General features: G+C 46.2%; 1 protein-coding gene across 1 annotated transcript in view; it reads left to right on the forward strand.

Moving 5' to 3' along the window:
• The first annotated feature begins 213 nt into the window (after positions 1 to 213).
• The window catches only part of mtrex (Mtr4 exosome RNA helicase), a 187309-nt gene continuing 162629 nt past the window's right edge, over positions 214 to 24893 (forward strand). The window contains exons 1-6 of the mRNA XM_038790909.1: positions 214 to 375; positions 4128 to 4253; positions 6710 to 6776; positions 13703 to 13765; positions 21189 to 21301; positions 23664 to 23838. Coding sequence (XP_038646837.1) covers positions 278 to 375; positions 4128 to 4253; positions 6710 to 6776; positions 13703 to 13765; positions 21189 to 21301; positions 23664 to 23838 — 642 coding nt within the window. The 5' untranslated portion in view covers positions 214 to 277. The remainder of the gene's footprint in view (positions 376 to 4127; positions 4254 to 6709; positions 6777 to 13702; positions 13766 to 21188; positions 21302 to 23663; positions 23839 to 24893) is intronic.

Consider the following 24893-nt stretch of genomic DNA (forward strand, 5'->3'; position numbering starts at 1 on the left):
TAAATTCTATGATAAAATTCTACGAAGATCGGCCAGAGCGAACACAAGCTGCGAATTAATTAATACGAATTCTCGGCCCATGGCAAATTATATTGAATGAGAGTAATTTTCAATGAATGGCATTTGGAAGATTCGAGAGTGAGTGTATTAGTCATTCGAACGAGGCAGACTCGACATTTTGAACTGAGCAGTTGAATTGCGCTTTTCTTGCTGCCGCGCATTTTGACCGTTTGTGGCCACCGGAGGTTGTCCCTGAGCGGTGTGGGTGACCGGGAAGATGGCGGACGCGTTCGGGGATGATCTGTTCAGCGTGTTCGAGGACGAATCGTCCAAAAAGGCCAAAGGAGGCGATGATGGCGGCTGTGGGAAAGCAGGGTGAGGAACACTGGTGTCAATGTTAATGCAATCCCGCGGGGAAGCCGGTGGCAGAGCCCGAAGCCCGGGCCAGGTGAGAGAGCCGCCCCCCCCCCCCCCCCCGGGCCGGGTGGCAGAGCCCCCCATTTCCCCCCCCCCCCCATTCCCCTCCCCCATTCCCTCCCCCCCCATTCCCCCCCCCCCATTCCCCCCCCCCCATTCCCCCCCCCCCATTTCCCCCCCCCCCATTTCCCCCCCCCATTTCCCCCCCCCCATTTCCCCCCCCCCCATTTCCCCCCCCCCCATTTCCCCCCCCCCCATTTCCCCCCCCCCCATTCCCCCCCCCAACCCCCCCCCCCATTTCCCCCCCCATTCCCCCCCCCCATTTCCCCCCCCCATTCCCCCCCCCCCCCCATTTCCCCCCCCCCATTTCCCCCCCCCCCATTTCCCCCCCCCCCATTTCCCCCCCCCCCCCATTTCCTCCCCCCCCCCATTTCCCCCCCCCCCCATTTCCTCCCCCCCCCCCAATCCCCCCCCCCCGGCCGGGTGGCAGAGCCCTCCATTCCCCCCCCCTCCATTCCCCCCCCTCCATTCCCCCCCCTCCATTCCCCCCCCCTCCATTCCCCCCCCCTCCATTCCCCCCCCCTCCCATCCCCCCCCTCCATCCCCCCCCCCTCCATCCCCCCCCCCTCCATCCCCCCCCCCTCCATTCCCCCCCCTCCATTCCCCCCCCCTCCATTCCCCCCCCCTCCATTCCCCCCCCCTCCATTCCCCCCCCCTCCATTCCCCCCCCCTCCATTCCCCCCCCCTCCATTCCCCCCCCCTCCATTCCCCCCCCCTCCAGTCCCCCCCCCTCCATTCCCCCCCCCCCTCCATTCCCCCCCCTCCATTCCCCCCCCTCCATTCCTCCCCCCAATTCCCCCCCCCAATTCCCCTCCCCCCATTCCTCCCCATCCCCCCCCCCCCCCCCCCCCCCCCCGTGGCCGGGTGGCAGAGCCCCCCATTCCCCCCGGGCCGGGTGGCAGAGCCCCCCCATTCTCCCCCCCCCCCCCCCCCCCCCGGGCCGGGTGTCAGAGCCCCCCATTCCCCCTCGGGCTGGGTGTCAGAGCCCCCCCCCCCCTGCCGGGTGGCAGAGCCCCCCAGCGTGTGCGCCTGCTGCTGTCAGGGTGGATGGCGATGAGAGTCAGGGCCATTCCTGTTTGCCAGAGAGCAATCCAGTCTGCCCCATTCCTCAGCTCTGTCCCTGGAGCCCTGTGCACGTTTATTTCCTGCAAGTGCCCATTCAGTTTCCATTTTGAAACCACCTTGATTGTCTCTGAGGATATTTGAGACGGTGTGGAGCAGAATTTACCCGAATGGTTGAGGGATGGGGGTTAGTTTGGTGAATGGGATTGTTGACCATTGGAGCAAAGGCAATTGATGGCCAGCGACAACCACATTCCATGAAAGAACAAATTCAGTCTGTATCCTTGATTGTATGGCTCCTCTGTGCCCTTCCCACAGCTGACATATCCATCTAACTTTGTATCATCAACAAGTTTAGCTTCATTAATGATTAGGTGAAGAAGCAGAGTAATATAGAATATAAATAGCTTCAACTTCAGCACTGATCCTTGTGGCACTCACAATGCTCACTGCAGGCTAACTTGAAAAAAACCCATTTATGCTTAATTTGCTTTTTATCCTCTATCCAGTTGCCCCCAACTCCATGAGCCCTTACCTTGCCTGTAAATATTTTGTGTGGCACCCCATCAAATTCCTTTGTAAATCCCGGTAGTTCACATCCACTACTTTCCCTTTATCTACCTGTCTGGTTCCGTCTTCAAAATACTGTAATAAATTTGTCAAACAGTGTCAGGTGTACAAGGACACCCAGGTCTTGTTGCATATTCCCCTAATTTATAGCCATTCACATAATCTTCCTGTTTTTGCTACCAAAAATGGATAATCTCAAATTTATCCACATTATACTGCATCTGCAATACCTTTACCCACTCTCTCAACTTGTCCAAACACACTGAAACATCTCTGTATCCTCCTCACAACTCACTTTCCCATCCAGCTTTCTGTCATCTGCAAATAGTCCTCCAGCGCTATGCCTTTAACCAGAGAGCTTTGGAAAATGTTGGTCAGGGCCTCCACTATTTCCTCCCTTGCTTTTTGAACAGCCCTGGATGCATTTCATTCAGGCACAGTGATTTATCGATTTTCAATGTTGCTGAACTCCTAAATATTTCCTCTCTCACTATGTTTGTTGCATCCCTCCTGGACCACAATGTCTGCATTTTATATCTCTCTTGTGAAGCAAAAAGGAAAGTATTCATCAAGAATTATGCCCATATGGGCAGCACGGTGGCACAGTTGGGTTAGCCCTGCTGCCTCACAGTGCCGAGATCCCAGGTTTGATCCCAGCTCTGGGTCACTGTCCGTGTGAAGTTTGCACACTCTCCCCGTGTTTGCGTTGGTTTTGCCCCCACAACCCAAAGATGTGCAGGCTAGGTGGATTGGCCACGCTAAATTGCCACTTAAATGGAAAAAATGAATTGGGCATTATGCCCATATTTTCCTCCACCACACACAGGTTAGCATTTTGGCCTTCAAAGTGCTCCATTCTTTTCTAGTTATTCCTTTGCTCTTAATGTATTTATAAATCATATTTCTGCTTTCCTTGATTTTATTTTGCAATAGATTTTCATGCCCTCTCTTTGCCTTCTTGGTTTCATTTTTGATTTAATTCCTGCACTTGTTACACATGCACCTGTATTATTACTTTTCATTCTCAGGGTCTACGAAGCAAGAAGACTATTCATAATAATAATCTTGGAATATTAAGATTGAAAATTTGCAATTACTATTGACTTTCATCAGGGTTGAACTTTGATGAATCTTGCACAGTTTTGACAAAGGCATTGTTGGATTACTGCAATAGGCTCAATCGACTCATTTACTTGTCCCAAATTTCCGAAGACGTCCAAGGTGTAAGACAAACTCAATGCCCTCGATGCACCGCTTGAATAGCACAAGTCGCCAGGACATTTTATGCCTTTTTTGACTCCTGCTGAGCTGAAACTTAACTGTCCTGATTAAGAGGGAACTCTTTGCATTGTTGGATGCATATATGTCCAGAGCTGCTTCCCAAAAAGTTGAAGTTGAAATATTTAAGGAGCAGTAAAGGGAATATCTTAGCTTGTGATATTTAAATTAAACACCAGGTAGGTTTACAACACATGAAGGATCCCTTTTGAGCACTTCAGAAACCAGATGTGTTGCTGCGCTGGATTTTCACTCCTTGTGGAGTGTGAAAACTAAGTGATGTGTGACTGTCATGTTCAGTGAGTCACCTTTTGATTCAGTGTCAAGATGGGCCCTGTTGGATTAGCTTTAGCCAAAAACAGTAATTGCTTCTTGTGTTTCCCTTCTGCTGACTGCATTTGCATGGTACTTTCTGTAAGCCATAGAGGAATAAGGGGATTCAACTGGGTTCAGGTGCTGCTCTGTTCGTTTTAAAAATGTTGTTACAAGACTTTGTATTACACTGTCAGGTATATTGTGAATATTCTGCTCTGTGGAATAGGTTGTTTCTTGTCTCGAGGAGTTAATGGCATTTCTTTTGCTCATTACAAACAGTGATGTTCAAAATGGTTTGCATCCATCAAGGAAATCATACAGCCATCTTTTTTAAGAACTCAAATGTGTACCGCTTAAATTTTGCCAAGATGAAAACCAAATTATTTTTAAAATGTTGACAACTTGTTTTAATTTGCCTCCTGTAGGAAGACAGTTGTTGGAGTTGCTCAAGAAGCAAATGCAAAGAACAAGCGTGAAGTCGAGTCTGATAATCCGGATGATGTATTTGGAAAAAAGCCCAAACTTGAAGCTGTGACCAGCGAGGAACTTAAGTAATAATTTCTTTTAAAATCATTGCATGCCTGAAACGAATCTCCAGTTAACAATATTCAAGGCAAAATATTAGGAATAATACCATGTAATTTTAATTGGTCTGTAATTATTTAACATGCTTAGCTTTTACTTTGTGAATTTGGTTTGTTTTCCTTTGAAAACTAAAACTGAGTGACTCCATGATTGTTATAATAATCTCTATCAGTGTCACAAGTAGGCTTACATTAACACTGCAGTGAAGTTTCTGTGAAAAATCCCCTAGTCGCCACATTCCGGCGCCTGTTCGAGTACACAGAGGGAGAATTCAGAATGTCCAAGTTACCTAACAAGAACGTCTTTCGGGACTTGTGGGAGGAAACCACAGTGCCCGGACGAAACCCACGCAGACACGGGGAGAACGTGCAGACTCCACACAATGACCCAAGCCAGGAATCAAACTTGGGTCCCTGGGGCTATGAAGCAACGGTGTTGCTTTTAGATTAGACAGTCAGCTTTTCCAACCCTATTTTAAAATGGTCCAAGATCTTTGAGTGATGGTGACGCAGGACCAGATGGATTTTTTCTTTATTCTTTGGTTGGATGTGGGCATCACTGGCAAGATCAGCATTTGCTGCCCTTACCATAGCCTTTGAGCTGAATGGCTTGCTGGACCATTTCAGAGACCAGTTAAGAGTCACCCACATTGCTGTGGATCTGGAGTTTCATCCAGGCCACATCAGGTAAGGATGGCAGATTTCCTTCCTTAAAGTACATTAGATAGTGAGTTTCATCATTACCGTAACTTTTTTTTAATAAATGTTTTTTATTGGGTTTTTGAATAAGGTATATTTATCGTTATGTACGCAAAATAGAATACACATATATATATATACATATATATATATATTTTATATATATACGTAGAAGAGAAGGGAACACACACAAAAAAACAAAATAAACATTACTGAGACTACCCTCAATAGTCAAGATTTATAAATGGACTTCAAAATTCCACTGGTTGCCATGGTGGGATTTGCACCCTCAATGCAGAGCATTAGTCTGGGCCTATGGATTGCTTGTCCAGTGACATCACCACTATACCACTGTCTTCCCTGAATGACTCATGGCTGCTTAAAACCCCAGTGTATCGATTGCTTCTCTGTGTTTTTATTTTTTTTTTAAACTAACTGCCATCCACATGGCTCGTGTGGGAGCACAGAATGAGTTACCACTTCGATTTCTGTGCTACAAGTCTGAGAATAATATGTGCAAGTGTAAATATGTGAATATGAACATGCCAAAGCTCTGCATTTAACAGCATTCTGCTTATGGCTACTCGTATTGTGCCAGATTGAATAATGCCATTGTCACTGCCTATAAGAGTACGAGTACAACACTGACCTTGACATGGCAGAGCTGTAGAATGCTATCCCTGAAAACCAGCAGAAGCATGTGAAGTTAACAGAATAGATTTCACGATTTCTTCATATGGAGGAGACTGTGTTGATACCGAATTCACTTGCAATGGATTGATCAGTCATTTGAGGATGAATTTTTGTTTTGAACTTTTTTGTCGTTCATGTCTTGAAAATGTGCAGAAATGTTTTGAACAACAAACTCATTATCGAGTTTGGGTAAAGCCATTGGTGGCATTTTTTGCATGGAATAACTATATCCTTTATGTGAGAATCCTTAACATTTTTTAATGGTACTCCTGCCTTCCTGAAGCTGCTTGTCCCGGCTTCAGAAGCTATTTGTGCAACACAACACCAGTTATTCGAGACACACATCCAGCACCAATAAAAGTTGAAACACTGTTTTGTATGGTGATTGTGTTTAATAAGTGGAGACTGAAGAGACTTTTTACCCCTTCCCATTCTTCATCTGTACACCAAAAAAATATAGAAATAGATACAACATGGAGAGCAAATGGTGGAAGTGAGCATAAAAGTTAACATCATATCCCAAGTCAACATCAGATGTGTACATGTATACCATCTTATATCTTGCGCTTGTTCAAAATAATCATAAACTAAGTGAAAAGCAGCTCTCATACAATTGGAATGTATATCTTTTGGACAAGCGCATTCAGTTTTTAAAAATTGAAGAGCAGAAATAAAAGTATATCTGCTAACCCCATGTCATTATCGTAGGTTCAGGGAAACAGGTTTTTGGCAAGATTTATTCCATGGTGTTCAATGAAAATCTTCTGCCACAGCTTTTGTGATGCATTAACATAAGCATTGAAGAGTTGGGTCTTTGTGCATTGTGAAACATATACAGTCATGGCCAAAACAATCTGTTTTCACACAAACAGCTCAAGAGATATTAGTTGTTTACTGCAAAATCGTATCGTTGGTAATTATGAATCTAGATATCTAAAAGCTTGTTTTTAAAGTTGATTTGATTATTTCACTATTCGTACATTGGTGTTACATTTTCATGTTGCATTTAATTATAACTTTTTGTAACTTAGTCTTACAGATTTGATGCCAAAAGTGAAGGTGGAACAAGTTGACACAATAGAGGGATGTAACCATGAGGTAAGTGCCTTAAAATAATTGGGTTCTTTGTTCTCAACTTTCATTATTGGGGTGAAATTAACTTTATAAAATACACAGTGTAACTACAAAACACCTGTTAAATAGACGTGTGGCTATTTTTTTCATTTGTTCATTCATTGGATGTGGTTATCACTGGCTAGGCCAGCCTTTATTTATTTATTTTTAAACTTAAAAAAAAATGTAACCGACCCAATTCATTTTTTCCAATTAAGGGGCAATTTAGTGTGGCCAATTCACCTAACACGGAGGAATGTCCACAGTGCTGTTAGGGAGAGTTCCAGGATTTTGACCAACGCCAGTGAAGGAATGCAATCTAGTTCCAAGTCAGGATGTTGTGTAACTTGGAGGGGCACATCCAGATGTTGGTGTTCCCATATCCATGCTGTCTTTGTTCCAGAATTTTACTGCAGACACTTTACAAAAAGAATAGTTGCTAAGTTACATATTGTGCACTTTTTGTTTCCCCATCCCATTCTTAATGCGAAACACCATTCCTTGGCACAAACTCCCAAGACTCTAAAATCTCCCTTCAATTGATCACTGGGAGAAGTTGAGTTACATTGCTTCTCATGTTTTCCACCCTTGTCTAGATTACAATTTAAAGCAACATGATATTGCAGGCCTTGTGAGATACTGAAGTGTGACTAGTGCCTTGAGCTTGTTTTGAACTTACATTTGAGATACTGAGTTCAGCAATATAAATAATTAAATGTCTAAATTAATTTTGTATGTAAAGGTCTAAATTTTACATAATTTTTTTAGAGCTTGACTTTCTACACTTGTTATTGATACATCTGTGGAAAAGATACTGATATTGTGAAGTTAGCTTAAGGAACCAACTGGTATGGTTGGTGTTGACAATCAGCAGCAACAATTTTGATTTATATCACACCTTTAACATCAAAAAATGTCCCATGGCATTTCAGAGTCCTAATCAGACAAAACTGAATGCAAACCAAATAATGAACTATTCCGATGGATAACAAAACACTTGGATTGTCTGTAAGGAGCCTCTTTAAAACAGGAGGGATAAGCAAGAATGAGAATTTTACATTTGAGGTGTTGAGCGACTGTGTGCCATTAATGGCACCTTCAATGGGAGCGATCTTGTTCATTGTGAAGAAACTGGTATTTTGCATGGTATTGCTGTCTTTTATAGAGCTTGTTAGTTTCAGGACTGCACAGCACCAGTTTTTTGACATGACAATGAGGAGTAAATTCAATCCAGCATGATGTGAGGGCTGTATTTTTTTTACACAATATTTTATTGAGGCATTTATAATTTTAATTTTTTAAATATAAATTTAGAGTACCCAATTATTTATTTATTTATTTCCAATTAAGGCACAATTTAGTGTGGCCAATCCACCTAACCTGCATATCTTTTGGATTGTGGGGGTGAAACCCACGCAGACACAGGGAGAATGTGCAAACTCCACACGGATAGTGACCCAGGGATTCAAACCCAGGGCCCTAGGCAGCAATGCTAACCACTGCGCCACCGTGCTGCCCTTAATTTTAACAATTGTAACCATCAGGTATCAACAGGAACAAAAAAAGATAAACAACACACCCACCCAGTAACAAACCCCAGCCAAGATTGCTGACACAAACAGGACCTCGTTCCCCAGCTTCCCTTTCTGCTGACAGTTTAATTTTTCACGAGGATCCCAACAAGATCCATCTCCGCTTACCCAAGAGGCAAGGGACAAGACGTCGGCCTCTCTCACCCCCTGGACTCCAGGGTCTTCATACACTAAAAATTGCCACTTCTGGACTCGGGACCATCTTCACCCTTAGCACCTCAGACATCATGTCAGCGAACCCCAGGCAGAATCCCTCCAGCTTTGGACAGGCTGAAAACATGTGGGCATGGTTCGCGGGACCCCTTGCACCACCCACACCAATCCTCCAACCCCTCAAAAAACCTCATTCTAGCCACCGTCATATGCGCCCTGTGAACTACTTTTAAAAAAAAAAATAAAAAAAAATTTTGAGTACCCAAATCATTTTTTCCAATTAGGGAACAATTTAGTGTGGCCAATCCACCTACCCTGCACATCTTTGGGTTTTGGGGGCGAAATCCATGCAAACACGGGTAGAATGTGCAAACTCCACAGGGACAGTGACCCGGAGTTGGGATCGAACCTGGGATCTTGGCGCCGTTGGGCAGCAATGTTAACCACTGCGCCACCGTGCTTCCCCTTGTGTACTACTTTAAATTGAATGAGGCTAAGCCTAGCGCACAAGGAGGATGCATTCACCCTTCTCAGAGCCTCCTCCCATAACCCAGCCTCCAGCACCCTCCCCAGCTCATCCTCCCACTTCCACTTAACTTCTCCAATCAGCTGAAGAAAGGACGGCACCTGTTCCCTCACATAGTCCCGGACCTGTACATACCAGAACCCATTCCTGCTGGGCAGCTCATACTCCTCTACTGACCCCTCTAATTGCAAAAAGCTGCCCCTCACAAACCGGTCTCTAAACCGCTCAATCCCTGCCCAGCACCACCCCCTGAGCAAACCTGTGATTCCCACAAATCAGAGCCCAAACCGAGGCCCCTCCGCCCTCAGAGGCTGCTGCACTGTCCCCTAACCCTCAGGGCTGCTACCATTACCGGACTTATGGAGTACCTGGCCGGCAGGAAAGGCTGAGGCGCCATCAACAGTGCTCCCAAGCTAGTGCCCTTGCACGAGGCTGCCTCAATCCACTTCCATGCAGACCCCTCCCACACTACCCACTTCCTTACCATGGCTATATTTAAAAAAAAATATATTTTTTATTGAAATTGTTACAAAATATAAACATCTCAACTCTATTAACAAAACAACCGCGGTAACACCCCAAGAACAGTACCCACCCAACTTCAAAAGCAACTACAAACATAAGAAAAAAACCAAAAGAACACCCAAACAATAAAAGGGAAAGAGATAACACCCGCCACATCCCACAAACCCACGTACACAGTTCTCCCTCCCACCAATCCAACCCCCCCCGTTGCTGCTGCTGCCGGCCTATTTCCCTACCGTGCCGCCAGGAAGTCCAGGAAAGGCTGCCACCGCCTAAAGAACCCTTGTACTGATCCCCTCAGGGCAAATTTCACCTTCTCCAATTTAATGAACCCCGCCATATCATTGATCCAGGCCTCCACGCTTGGGGACCTCGCATCCTTCCATTGGAGCAAGATCCTCCGCCGGGTTACTAGGGACGCAAAGGCCAGAACACTGGCCTCTTTCGCCTCCTGCACTCCCGGCTCTACTGCAAACCCAAAAATTGCGAGTCCCCAGCCTGGCTTGACCCTGGATCCCACCACCCTCGACACCGTCCTTGCTACCCCCTTCCAAAACTCCCCCAGCGCTGGGCATGCCCAAAACATATGGACGTGGTTCGCTGGGCTCCCCGAGCACCTAGCACACCTGTCTTCTTCCCCGAAAAACCTACTCATCCTCGTCCCAGTCATGTGGGCCCTATGCAGCACCTTGAACTGTATGAGGCTAAGCCTCGCACAGGAAGAGGAAGAATTCACTTTCTCCAGGGCATCCGCCCACGTCCCCTCCTCAATCTCCTCACCCAGCTCTTCTTCCCATTTACCCTTCAGTTCCTCCACCGAGGCCTCGTCTACCTCCTGCATTACCCGGTATATGTCCGAAATCCTCCCTCCTCCAACCCACCCCCCGAGAGCAACCGATCCCGCACCCCTCGTGGGGGCAGCAAGGGGAACCCCTCCACCTGCTGCCTCGCAAATGCCCTCACCTGCATGTACCTAAACATGTTCCCCGGGGGGAGCCCAAACCTCCCCTCTATCTCCCCCAAGCTCGCGAACCTCCCCTCCACAAACAGGTCCCTCAACCTCCTAACCCCTGCCCTGTGCCAGCCCAGAAATCCGCCATCAATGGTCCCTGGGACAAACCGATGGTTCCCCTGTATCGGGGCCTCCATCGAGCCCCCCACTTCTCCCCTATGTCGTCTCCATTGCCCCCAAATTTTGAGGGTAGCCTCCACCACCGGGCTCGTGGTATACCTCGTTGGAGGGAGCGGCAACGGCGCCGTTACCAGCGCCGCCAGGCTCGTGCCCACACAGGACGCCACCTCCATCCTCTTCCATGCTGCCCCTTCCCCGTCCATTACCCACTTACGCACCATCGCTGCGTTGGCAGCCCAATAGTACCCACATAAGTTGGGCAACGCCAGCCCCCCCCCCTATCCCTGCCCCGTTCCAGGAACACCCTTCTCACCCTCGGAGTCCCATGCGCCCACACAAATCCCGTAATACTCCTGTTGACCCTCCTAAAAAGGATGGGGAGGCACTGGAACAGGAACAAAAACCTCGGGAGCACCGTCATCTTAACGGGCTGCACCCTCCCCGCCAGTGACAGCGGTAACATATCCCACCTCTTAAACTCCTCCTCCATCTGCTCCACCAACCTCGTGAGGTTGAGCTTGTGCAGGGCCCCCCAACTCCCAGCCACCTGGACCCTAGGTAACTGAAGCTCTTCCCTGCCTGCTTCAGTGGGAGCCTACCAATCCTCTCCTCTTGATCCCCCGGATGCACCACAAACAACTCACTCTTGCCCAGGTTCAACTTATACCCAGAGAAACCCCCGGATTCACTAAGAATCCTCATCACTCCGGCATCCCCCCCACCGGGTCCGCCACATACAGTAACAGGTCGTCCGCATACAGCGGCACTCAATGCTCCTCCCCACCCCGCACCAGTCCCCACCAGTTCCCTGACTCCCTCAATGCCAGGGGCTCAATCGCCAACGCGAAGAGCAAGGGGGACAGGGGGCACCCCTGTCTCGTCCCCCGGTACAGCCGAAAGTACTCCGACCTCCTCCTATTTGTGGCTACACTCGCCATCGGGGCCTCGTAGAGCAGCCTCACCCACCGGATAAACCCCTCCCCAAACCCAAACCTCTCCAGCACCTCCCACAAATACTCCCACTCAACCCTATCAGCCTTCTCCGCATCCAATGCCACCACTTTCTCCGCCTCCCCTTCCATGGCCGGCATCATAATGACATTGAGGAGCCTTTGCACGTTTGCATTCAACTGCCTTCCCTTAACAAACCCCGTCTGGTCCTCATGAATGACCTCGGGCACGCAATCCTCTATTCTAGTGGCCAGGATCTTTGCCAGCAGCTTAACGTCGGCGTTTAGCAGCAAAATTAGCCTATATGACCCGCACTGCAGAGAGTCCTTGTCCCGCTTCAGGATCAAGGAAATCAGCGCCCGTGACATAGTTGGGGGCAAAGCCCCCCCTCCCTTGCCTCGTTAAAGATCCGGACCAACAGGGGCCCAACAGGTCCAAATACCTTTTATAAAATTCCGCCGGAAACCCGTCCGGCCCCGGCGCCTTCCCCGACTGCATGCTCCCTATCCCTTTGACCACCTCCTCCAGTTCAATCGGCGCCCCCAGTCCCTCCACCTGCTCCTCCTCCACCCTCGGGAATAAAACCAGAGCACATTCAAACATCAAAACGATGGCTTTGTTTGCCATATGAAACAGAGAGCTTAAGGGACATGGTTGGTTGACCATGAACCAATAAAGATTGATTTGGGGGATCCAGTAGAGGTGAGTGGGGATCTCAATGCTAGTTACTAACCAGTGATTCTGATATACGAGCAGAGAAGCAAGGTGCAGTAGAAGGGGAACCTAAGGACAGACAGTGATGGAGTAGGGACTGTTAAAATTAAATTCATTAGATTTGTGTTGATTAGGAAACAGCATTAAAAAGAGCCAATCCAGCGAATGATGACAAAGGCATTCTGCAAAGTGAGGAGTCAGAACGTGCAGGAAATCGCAAAACAAAGGCCATTCAGCCATGGAGCAGAATAGAAATTAACGAGCGGAAAAGTGAAAGATTCCCAGCAGATAAACAAAATAAAGACAGAGGAGTAATCAACAATCATTGGCATTTGAGAACTACATATTTTGGGTTACTTAATGGTAGAAAAATGTTGTTAATTTGGAGGGAAATGTATTTAAAATATTACTCCTTTTTCTTTGATATGTTTTTATTGGCATTTTCAATTTTATAGAGTGAAACTTTTGTGTCCGATATTTGCAATTCATACAGTTTCTTATGTACATCTTTCTTGATATATTTTCTCCCCTTTCCCCCCTCCCTGTCCCCCCCCGTTGGTATCCTCCTCTTCTGCCCTGGGTGTTCTATCACTGAGCTCCTGTTCTCCCCCTTTTTTCTCGGCCTTCCCTTTTCTTCCCTCCATCTGTGTTTTTTGTTGCTGGCCTTGTGGGTTGGGGGGGGTGCCCCCCTCCACGCTTCTCCCTGTGGTTCCCCTGGTTTTCCTCATTTCTTCCCCCCTACCTCATTGTACCTCCTAGTGTTGTGTGCCCTTGTCTGCTCTCCCCCGTCTCTTCCTCTTTCCCTAGTCGCTGTTGGCCTCGAACAGGTCTTGGAACAGGCCGACGAATTGCCCCTACGCTTTCTGGAAGCCCTCTTCTGACCCTTGGATGGTGTACTTGATCTTCTCCAGATGGAGAAATTCCACCAGGTCTGCCAGCCTTGCAGGAGGACTCCTCCATCCTCACCCATTCCATGGTGGGTTCACATATCCATCGCCTCACTTTCTCCGCCGTAGCTGCCCGGTGGTAGCCTTGTAGATTCGGCAGTTCAGTCCGCCCGTAACTTTCCTCCTTTGCAGTGTTGATTTTGGGATTCTTGGATTCTTTAACCCCCCCCTCCCTGTACTTGCATCTTGGGTGCTGGGGAATTTAGTAATATACCAATTGATCAAACAAGATGGGTAGACTTTTATGTGTTGATGATTTTAATCTTGCGCACGAGTGCTATTGTTTCCTCAATGTGAGCTTTGAAGTGGGCCTTAATAATTCTATTTTGCAGTCTGGTAAATTAATTAAATGCTCATTTGCCTAATTTCAGGTGGCCATTCCAATGTGCGATGAATATCAGCAACTAAAACCCCGTGTTGGAAAAGCAGCAAAGGTAATAGCCCACATGGATTTTTAAATTGTTTATTCATCTGCTACTCAAGTAATAGAAATGAGGATTTGTGCAGCTGCCGATCATAGAATTGGCATTTACAGTACGAGAAGGAGGCCATTTGGCTCATCGAGTCTGCACCAGCTTTGGAAAGAGCACCCTACTTAAGGCCATGCCTCCACCCTAACCCCATAATCCATAACCCCACCTAATTTTTTGGACACAAAGGGGCAATTTAGCATGGCTAATCCACCTAACCTGCACATGTGTGGAAGCCATTTTGTCACTTTAGTAAGCTGTCTTGACATTGATGTAACAAGAGTTTAATTCACTATTGCATTTAGCTGTGGCATCAATGTGTTAACTCAGCCTCCAGCATTGGTTCTGTTACTGGCATATGCTTTTTTGCAAAAGTTTGACTTCTCCTCTGCTCGGATGGGTGGTTCAAATTTTAAAGATCTTTTGAATGGGCGTAGCTGAGACCAGTTTAATCAGATTTATTGCTTTAATGTACTGCTCTGGTCTCTCTCAAGTGTACTCTGAAAGCTTAGTGCTTTGGGGAGTTATTGGAGAGGTATTTAAAAGAGAGAATCTTGATGTATTCATTTTAACAGATCAGAAAAATAAATAATGTCTTGTATCAAATGGGATGAGGTAATTATAACACAATTAGAACATAATTCAGGCAGCATGGTGGTGCACTGCTGCCTCACAGCACTGAGGACCTGTGTTCGATCCCGGGCCATTATCCGTGTGGAGTTTGCACATTCTCCCCATGTCTGCATGGGTTTCACTCCCACAACCCAAAGATATGCAGGTTGATGGATTGGCCACGCTAAATTGTCTTTTTAATTAGAAAAAAACAAAGTACAAAACACTGGTCCATAGTCTTTTCGAGGCATTACACCTGTGACATGCTGCGAGCATTTCATTTCACCGTCTAGTTTAGTTTAGTTTAGTTTAGTTTAGTGATTTGTTAATCAACTCAATTTAAAGTCCTTTATATCAATTCTAACTACAAACTGAAGGTTGGCCACAGGATGGTGTTATAACAGTACATTTGCTGAAGCACAATGGATGCTTTGTTAAAGGTGCATTTATTGCACTCTCCTTGGATTCCTCAGAAATCCATGTTTCTGAGTCCCCAAACCATAGATACTGGCTACTATATTGCTCAACATTTCTGAAGTGCCGAATTGCTGTTGTTGCACCTTATTTGCTAGGAAGCACTGTGAGACAATCTGGGGTCATAAAGGCATGAAATAAATGCAGGCCGGCTCTCAATAGTCACATTTCTGTTGCACTTATAGCTTCAACTTTTTCTCACAAGTTCCCATAAAAGTTGGAAAGGAATTTGCTAATGTAGTCACAGTTATTCAGAAAGGAAGGGAGATGGAAAGCAGGAAACTGTAGCCTTGTTAGCTTAATATCCGTCAAAGGGAAAATATTAGAAGCTGTTATTAAAGGCATTATAACAAGGCACATAGATAAATTCAAGGTAATCGGGCAGAGTCAACATGCTTTAGTGGAAGGGAAAGCATGTTTAACCAATTTATTGGAGTTAGGCGAGTGGGCAAAGATCTGGCAAATGTGAGATTGTCCATTTTGGCGGGAAGAATTAAAAAGCGTGTTAATTAAATGGTGAGAGATTGCAGAGCTTTTGAGATGCAGAGGGGTCTGAGTGCCCTTGTGCAGGAGATCACAGACAGCAAATAATCAACAAAGTTAATAGAATGTTATTGTTTATTGGAAGGGGAGTTAAACACAAGACTAAAGGAGATTATGCTTCAGTTAACAGAGCATTGCTGAGGGGCAGCATGGTGGCGCAGTGGGTTAGCCCTGCAGCTTCACGGCGCCAAGGTCCCATGTTCGATCCCGGCTCTTTTTGCACATTCTCCCCGTGCCTGCGTGGTTTCGCTCCCACAACCCAAAGATGTGCAGGCTAGATGGATTGGCCACCCTTAATTGGAAGAAATGAATTGGGTGCACTAAATTTATATAAACAAAAACAGAGCATTGCTGAGACCACATGGAGTAGAGTATGAGTCTCTCTTAAGAAAGGATATAAATGCGTTGGAAGCAGTTCAAGGAGATTTACTGGATGAATACCTGGATTAGGCAGGTTGTCCTATGAGGAAAGGCTGGGCAGGCTTGGCTTGTACCTGCCGGCTTTCTGAAGAGTAAGAGGCGATTTGATTGCAACATAAAAGACCCTGAGGGCACTTGACCAGCCGGATGTAGAAATCATGTTTCCTCTTGTGGAGGAATCTAAAACTTGGGCTCACTGTTGAAAGATAAATGATCACCTATTTAAGACAGGGAAAAATATTCTGAGGTTTGTGAGTCTTTGGAATTCTCTTCCTCAGAGTGAAGGCAAAGGTAGATAGATTCTTGATAAGCAAAGGGTAGGTGGGAATGTGGATTTGAGATTACAATCAGATCAACTTAATATTGAATAGCAGAGAAGGCTTGAGGGACTGTGTAGCATTCTGTTGCTCCTAAATTGTCTGTATGTATTGCATAATTTGGTACTTCTGGAGGAGGGTTTTTCATAGAAAAAGAATAGAATTTACAGTGCAGAAGGAGGCCATTCGGCCCATCGAGTCTGCACCGGCTCTTGGAAAGAGCACCCTTCCCAAGGTCAACACCTCCACCCTATCCCCATAACCCAGTAACCCCACCCAACACTAAGGGCAATTTTGGACACTAAGGGCAATTTTGGACACTAAGGGCAATTTTGGACACTAAGGGCAATTTTGGACACTAAGGGCAATTTTGGAGACTTAGGGCAATTTATCATGGCCAATCCACCTAACCTGCACATCTTTGGACTGTGGGAGGAAACCGGAGCACCCGGAGGAAGCCCACGCACACACAGGGAGGATGTGCAGACTCCGCACAGACAGTAACCCAAGCCGGAATCGAACCTGGGACCCTGGAGCTATGAAGCAATTGTGCTATCCACAATGCTACTGTGCTGCCACAATTTCGCCATAATTTTCTCAATTATTTAATCTCCTGAAAACGATTTCTCCAAGTAGGTAAATTTGCGTAATGTTAGTGATCTGCTGCTTTTGCTTTTTATATCTTCCGAAGAATTTGGCTCCCTCTCCCCACTGTTTTAAGATTACAGTGACTGACTTTAATGCATCATTCTGCTACTCGGAGTCAGCCATGGTTCTGATCTCAGCAATCACTGTTTGTCGGGTCAGCTGTGTGTCCACTCTTGGTTTCTACTATTTACCCTGTCGACCTTGGGCCCTTTTAAAAAAAAAAAAATTTATTTCATGGGATATAGGAATCGCTGACCAGCACTTCAACTGAATGGCTTGCTTGGCCATTTCAGAGTGAGGTTAGGAGTCAGCCACATTGCTGTCTCTGGGCCACAATGGAGGCAAATTATGGCAGGAGGGTGGGAACCAGAATGTGAGCTTAGACGGTGTAATAACTGAAGGGGAAATAGAGAACCAAAATAAAACAACAACATCACCTTCGGGCAGAGCAAAAAAGGTGACGTGTGAAAAGGGAAGTGGTCAATGCAGTATTAAGAGTTTTGTACCCTAATGCGCGCAGTATACGGAACAAGGTAAATGAGCTTGTTGCGCACATTGAAATTGGCCGGTACGATTGTCCAATCAAGAGATAGAAAAGGCATGTAAAAAAGGCAATATTACATATTACAATATTACGAGGAATGAAGTTAAATCGATAGCAAGGAGAGATATAGGTTCAGAAGGCATAGAATCTTTGTGGGTAGAGTTGAGGAATTGCAAAAGATAAAAAGATGCTGCTGAGAGTTATGTACAGGCCCCCCAGCAGTAGTCAGGATGTGGGGCAGAAAATAAATCAGGAGATAGCAAAGGCATGTAAAGAAGGCAATATTATAATAATCAGGGGAGACTTCAATATGCAGGTGGACTGGGAATATCAGGTTGGTAGTGGATCCTTTACCCTCCTCAGCTGTCCCACCGCCTTACCTGTGGACAGGAGCCCATATTTCAGCTGCAGTCTCTGTCGCTCCTTCAAAAGCCCGTCATCCGGAGGCTCCGCGTACCTCCTGTCCAACTGTAAAATTTTGCCTACCAGTCTGTCGAACTCCGCCCGCTCAGGCTTCTCCTTATGGGCCCGAATTGAGATGAGTTCCCCCTAATAAACGCCTTCAGTGCCTCCCAAACCACCCCGGCCAAAACCTCAACCGTATGATTGATCCTTTTATATCCCCAAATGGCCAACCGCACCTGCGCACATGGCTCCTCCTCCGCTAACAGCCCCACATCCAAACTCCATTGCGGGTGCTAGGCCTTTCCTTTACTAATTTGTAAGTCTACCCAGTGCGGGGCATGGTCTGACACCTCTATTGCTGAATATTCAATATCTATCACCTCAGCCAACAGCGTTTTGTCCATCACAAAGAAGTCTATCTGGGAATACACCTTATGCACATGGGAGTAGAATGAAAACACCTTACTCCTTGGCCTCCCAAATCTCCATGGATCCACCCTCTCCATGCCTTCCATAAACCCCCGAAGCTCCTTTGCCATAGCTGATACCTTCCCAGCCCTAGAACTCGACCGGTTCAGCCTTGGATCCAGAACCGGATTGACATAATCAGTTGATGTGAATTTCGGTCTGGGATCTTCCCCAGTACCCATTTAACAAACTCAACGTCATCCCAGTTCGGGCATATATATTTACCAATACCACGACCATCCCTTCCAACTTCCCACTAACCATAACTTATCTACCCCCTGTGTCCGCTTCTATATTTCCCACCTCGAATGCCACCCGCTTAACAACCAAGATTGCTGCCCCCCTCGTTTTAAAGTCTAATCCCCAATGGAACACTGCCCAACCCATCCCTTCCTTAACCTAATCTGGTCCCCCATCTTCAGATGTGTTTCCTGCAACATGGCCACATCAGCCTTCAATTGGCTCAAGTGTGCGAACACATGGGCCCTTTTGACTGGCCCATTCAGTCCCTGAACGTTTCACATGACCAGCCTGGTCGTGGGGCACCGTGCCTGCTCCCCTGCCAATCAACCATAACCTCTCCGAGGCCAGTCTGCGGCCCATGTCCAACACCTCCCCTGGCCCACCTTCGGGCAACTACCGTCATCAACTCCCCTCCACTTTGTAAGTCCCCTCCCCATCAGTAGCCTAATCCCAACCCACCCACAAACCGGTCTTCAGCTCTCTTCTCTCTCTCTCTCTCTCTCTCTTTCTCTCTCTCTCTCTCTCTCTCTCTCTCTCTCTCTCTCTCTCTTCTCCTCCCCCCCCCCAACTGATTCCCCCTCCCCTTCGTGCAAACAGTCAAAACAAAGGCAAGAAGTTAAACCAAACAAACAAACCCCCCCAAGGTCCGAACACAGAGACTCATCCCTTAACAAAGCACTGTATACCGACCTGACCCCAAACAGAACCGAAAAAATTGACAAAAACGAAAGAAATGCGAACAACATAAACCCAAAATTTCACAACCTAGTTCAGTCCTCCTTCCCCTCCTTTATTTTCCTTTATAAAGTCTGCTGCCTCCTCCGCCGAGCCAAAGTACAACTCCCGGCCCCCATGGGTCACCCATAGGTGAGCCAGGCACAGTAGTCCGAACTTTATGCACTTCTTGTACAGGGCCGACTTGACCGTATTAAAGCTCGCCCTCCTCTTGGTGAGCTCTGCTCCCAGGTCTTGGTACACCTGAATCTAGACATCTTCCCAAGTGCATCGCCTCCTCTGGCTGGCCCACCTCATGCTGCGTTCCTTGTCCAGGAACCGATGCAATCCTACCACCATCGCCCTCGGCGGCTCACCCCCCCCTGGGGTTTGCGCATTAGTGCCATGTGGGCCTGATTCACCTCCAACGGCCGGTCAAATGCACCTTCCCAAGCAGCTTCTCCAGCATCTTCCCAGCATACGCACCCGCAACTGATCCTTCGAGTCCCTCCAACAGACCCATGATCCGGATGTTCTGCAGATCCTCCACTTTCTGCAGCAGTCTCTACTGCTGGTCACGCATCAGCCCAATTTCTGCTGCCATCAAGGTGGACTGTTCCTCCTGCTCCCCTGCCTGCTCCTCCAACCTCTGGTCACCTGTCCCTGGGCCACCAGTCTCGTCTCCACGCGGTCAAGGTCCTGCGCACTTTCCTTCCGCTGTTGGGTGAACTTCTCATTTAAGAAGCTCACCAACTGCTGCGTCGACCACTGAGCCGGCAGGGCCAGACCCTGCCCATCCGTCATCTCCGCGGGCGTTGTCCGCTCCTCACTCGCCACCGCTACCTGGTTCATTCTTTTCTGAGTATTTCTGGACCGCAGCTAGGTGTCACTTTCTTTTGCTTTCACTTCTGCACTTTTTTCCTCCATAATTCCTGCGACAAACCAGCATAAAGGCCACAAAAAGACCATTGTGAGCGGGAGCTGCCAAGTATGCGACCACTCACTCCATGGCTGCCACCGGAAGACCTGCGCCCAGGTTTTGATACACCTGCAGCTTGTTCCCTTCCCAGGTGCATCTTCTGGCCCACAAAAGAATCTTCACTTTGTCCAAGAAGCGGTGCAACCGCACCACCATGGGCTTTGACGGCTCGCTTGCCTGCGGCCCCCTCATCAGCACCCTGTGCACTCGGTCGACCTCCGCCATCAGCTTCTCCAACATCTTGGCCACATATGTGCGAGCGTCTGCTCTTTCATTGCCTTTGGGCATCCCCAAGGTCCTCAAATTTTGTCTTCTGGAGCGGTTCTCCAGGTCCACAACCTTCTCCTTCAGCCTCTTTTCTGTCTCCCGCATCACCCACCTCGGCCACCAAGGAGGCTAGCTGCTCCTCATGCTCACCCACCGCCTCCTCCAAATTCTAGATTGCCCGGCCCTGGGACTCCAGCCTCTGCTTCACTCTCTCAATACCTGCTTTGAGCAGCTCCACCTTGGCCAGGGCCTCCCTCCTCTGCTGGCTGAGCTTATAATTTGTAAAGTCCACCAGCTGCTCCATTGACCACTGGGTGGGCAGAACAGGTCCTTTCCCTCCGCCGCCTTAACCTCTGGCGCATCACGAAGACTCTCCTGCTCCAACAGCTCCCTTCTTCTCGACTTACTCCTAGTTTGTGGATCCATCCACCAGCCACATCTGCGAAGTTACACCTCTTCCTGGCACTCCTACACCTCTTTCCATCCAAAGCTTTGCCCCTCAGATGGGGAAAGGACCTAAAAATTCCACTCTGAGAGTGAGCTACCAACTCTGCGACTGCTCACTCCATGACTGCCACTGGAAGTCTTCTGGTGACAATATCACTGTGCACCAGTTCTATTTTTTGTTTATCTTATAAAATTGATCTACAGTATTATGCAAAAAAGAATGAATGATTGTGTGACATTGATCAATACCAGAAAACAACCAACAGAATGTTATCACTGATTCTAAGTAATTCTTTTTAATTACAGGAATACCCTTTTATTCTTGATGCTTTTCAAAGAGAAGCCATTGCTTGTATTGATAACAACCAGTCTGTCCTGGTGTCTGCACATACATCAGCCGGCAAAACTGTTTGTGCTGAGTAAGTACTCATTACGATTTGTTTTAACTTATTGTTTGAAATTTTGTGTTCAGAAAGTGAGGAATCTTCATTCCTTATTTATTCCTGTTTCTCATATGCTTGATGCCCCGTGACATCATCTGAAAGCGCAATTTTAGTTTTCACATGTGTGCAGCAACACCCAGCTGTACCTCACCCCAACTCTCTCGATTCTGCTACTGTTGCTAAATTATGAAATTGTTTATCCAATGTGAGCATTGGATGAGTCGAAATTTCCTTTGATTAAATATCCCCGTAACAGCCTCCCCGAACAGGCGCCGGAATGTGGCGACTAGGGGCTTTTCACAGTAACTTCATTTGAAGCCGACTTGTGACAATAAGTGATTTTCATCAGGACGACTGAAGCCATTGTTTTCAGTTCATTCCGTTCCATATCGACATAATCCACCCCTCTCCTGTTACAGTCAGAGACAAAAGCAGACTCTCCCCATCTTAATTTCATGTAATAGCACTTTGGGTGATCCAACATGGACTGCAACAGATCAAAAAGGCAGCACACCACCACCTTTTTGAGCGCAATGAGGTATTGTAAGTAAGTGTTGGCATAGCCAGTGATGCCCATGAACAATAAAAATGGACTCCCAAGATGAGATTATGACCCCACGTCTGTGCCACCAGGATGCTCCCATCTCCGTAATTCTGGACCTGTTTCAGCATCTGTTGTTGAAAACCTCATGAATGCCTTTGTTACCTCTTGACTTGACTATTCCAGTGCACTCCTTCCTGGTCCCCATATTGTACTCTCTCAAAACTTCAGGCCATACAAGCTCTCATGTCCTTATACCAAACTTGGTTCCTCTGTCACTCCTCTGCTCGCTGACCTACATTGGGTCCCAGTCGAACAACATTTTGATTTTAGAATTCTCGTTCCTGTTTCAGTTTTATCCGTAATATGTGCTTGTCTAATTATATCCCTTTGAGCATCCCTGATTTTGATTGCTGCAATATTGGTGGCCGCGCCCTCAGTTGCCTCCGGAATTTCCTCCCTACATCTTTCTGCCTTTGTACCTCCCTTTCTTCCTTTAAGACACTTAAAGCTTGTCTTTGTCAAACAAATCACTCCTTAACCTTCTGAACTTCAAAGAATCAAACATGGATTGTTTAATCTTTCCTCATAGCTTAAACATTGGAGTCCAAGTATTCTCATAAATCTATACTGTACTCCTGTCAAGGCTAGCATTTTCTTCCTCAGATGTGGTACCCAGAACTACTTGCAGTTTTCTAGATGTGGTCTAATCAGTTGTTGTTGATGTATGACCTCTACCCACTAGAATTCTGTTCCTCTGGATATGCCGCCCATCATTACATTAGCCTTTTTGATTATTTTTTGCAATGCCCATTACATTTTAATGACCAGTGTATCTGGACCCCAAAGTCTCTTTGGACCTCCAGTGTTATTCGCATTCAACCATTTAAAACATGCCACGTTGTAGCCTTTTAAGTCCAAAGTGGATGACCTCACATTTGCCAATGCTAAAATCCTTTGCCACAGTTTTGCCCATTTATTTAATCTGTCAATATCTTTCCATCTACCTGCTTACAATACTGTCATTCTTTGTGCTTCTGGCAAATTTTGGACATGTGATTCTGTATCCCATTTTAGCTCATTGACAAATAAAGTGAGTAGTTAGGACCTCAACACTATTCCTGTGGATCTTCACTTGGTTATTTCTTGCCAATTAAAGTTCCTGCTTTTATCCATACTTTTTATCTTCTTCTACTCAGCCAATTTCTGAACCAGGTAAGTAATTTACCTTCATTTCCATGAACTTCAATTTTAACCAACAGTTTCTTCAGAGGGACTTTATCAAATATCTTTGTAATTCCACATAAATAGCATTTATAGACATTCGTTTATCCACTACTTTAGTGACCTCTTCAAAAATTTTGATCCGATTCATCAAGTGTCTGGTTCTCTCTGATCAATTGAACATTTTCAGATTTCCTATCCTTACATTTCTTGTAAAATATTTAAAGGATGGTGTGGGATTGATGAAACTGTCTCTGTGTAAATCTGCCCTTATTTCTGGCTCCTTTTTCAAAAATAAAAGCATAAAAAACTTGTAAATATGCACTAGATTAATCAGCATTCTCATATTTCAAAGGAAGATGAATGGTCAGAACATGCGTATTTCCAGTCTTTATCTGTTTTCTTTGGAGTTGCAGCTTTCTTAATCTTTTGTTCTTTTTAAAATGCTATTTCTACAATAATGGTATTTTTCTCCGATTCCCCCTCTGCCGGTGTGATTAGAATGAAGTGCAGCAGGCATTCTTATTTATGAGTTTTTAAAATGATCTTAAAATGAAACATTTCACTCCATAGGTATGCAATAGCTCTTGCTTTGCGTGACAAGCAAAGAGTTATCTTCACCAGTCCTATCAAGGCGTTGAGCAATCAGAAGTATCGTGAGATGTACGAAGAATTCCAGGATGTAGGACTAATGACTGGCGATGTCACTATCAATCCAACAGCCTCCTGTCTGGTCATGACAACTGAGGTAATCTGTACGTTGATGTTTAGTCTTGATTGCTTGTCATGTGTTCTAGAAAGATAATGATACAATTTTGTATACAGTGGCAAATGCTTACGGATGCCCACTGACATTCAGCAAGCTTTTGCATGGCAACTTAAGGATTGAGAGAGCATTTTATTGCTGATGGCCTCTCAATTATTGCTGCATCATCCCAGCCAACCTTATTTTGGTTCTGAACTAAACGAAGATTTAACCTTCAAGTCCATTAATTTATGACTTGGTGTACTAATCCAGTAGTTTGCAGCTCTGCTGACCAATTACTATATTTGATATCTGGGCTTTTTGGTTTCTTAATTATTAATTATTAAAGAATTGATTAATGTCAGTAAAACTACCTGAGTTTTCTGTTTTACCAGAAAATCTAACCAACGTAATCAATTATAATAGACTCATAAATGAAATTCGCTGGTTATCTTATAGAATCATAGAATCCCTACAGTGCAGGAGGGCATCTGCACCGACTCTCCGAAAGAGCACCCCACCTAGGCTAAATCCCTCATCCTCATAATCTCACCTAAAGATTTGGACACTAGGAGCAATTTAGCATGGCCAATCCACCTAACATGCACATCTTTGGGCTGTCGAGGAAACTGGAGAACTTGGAGGAAACCCACACAGACACGGGAGAATGTGCAAACTCCACACAGTCACTCAGGCCAGAATCAAAGCCAGGTCCCTGTTGCTGTGAGGCAGCAGTGCTAACCACTTTGCCACCATGCCGTCCGAGTGATATGCCGCCGGGCGATATGGTCCTGACCATTAAGATGGGAGTTAATTCCCATGGCTTCCAGCACGCTGAGTCCCTAACTTCAATTGCGTTTTTGTGTGAAGGTTCTGAATTGCTAAAGGAAAATCGGGTGCTCTTCACAGATGTGCAATAAATTTTGTTTAATAATACAGGTTCTTGCATTTGATAGCTTGACACTGCAAATCTGATTTTTTTGTTTGCCAGCTTGTTGCTGAAATTTAGCTTTTTTTTGCTTTAATTTGACTTCACATGGGCCTATTGTGAGTCCTGT

This window comes from Scyliorhinus canicula, chromosome 3 (genome assembly GCF_902713615.1).
Source record: "Scyliorhinus canicula chromosome 3, sScyCan1.1, whole genome shotgun sequence".
NCBI classification, from domain to species: Eukaryota; Metazoa; Chordata; class Chondrichthyes; order Carcharhiniformes; family Scyliorhinidae; genus Scyliorhinus; species Scyliorhinus canicula.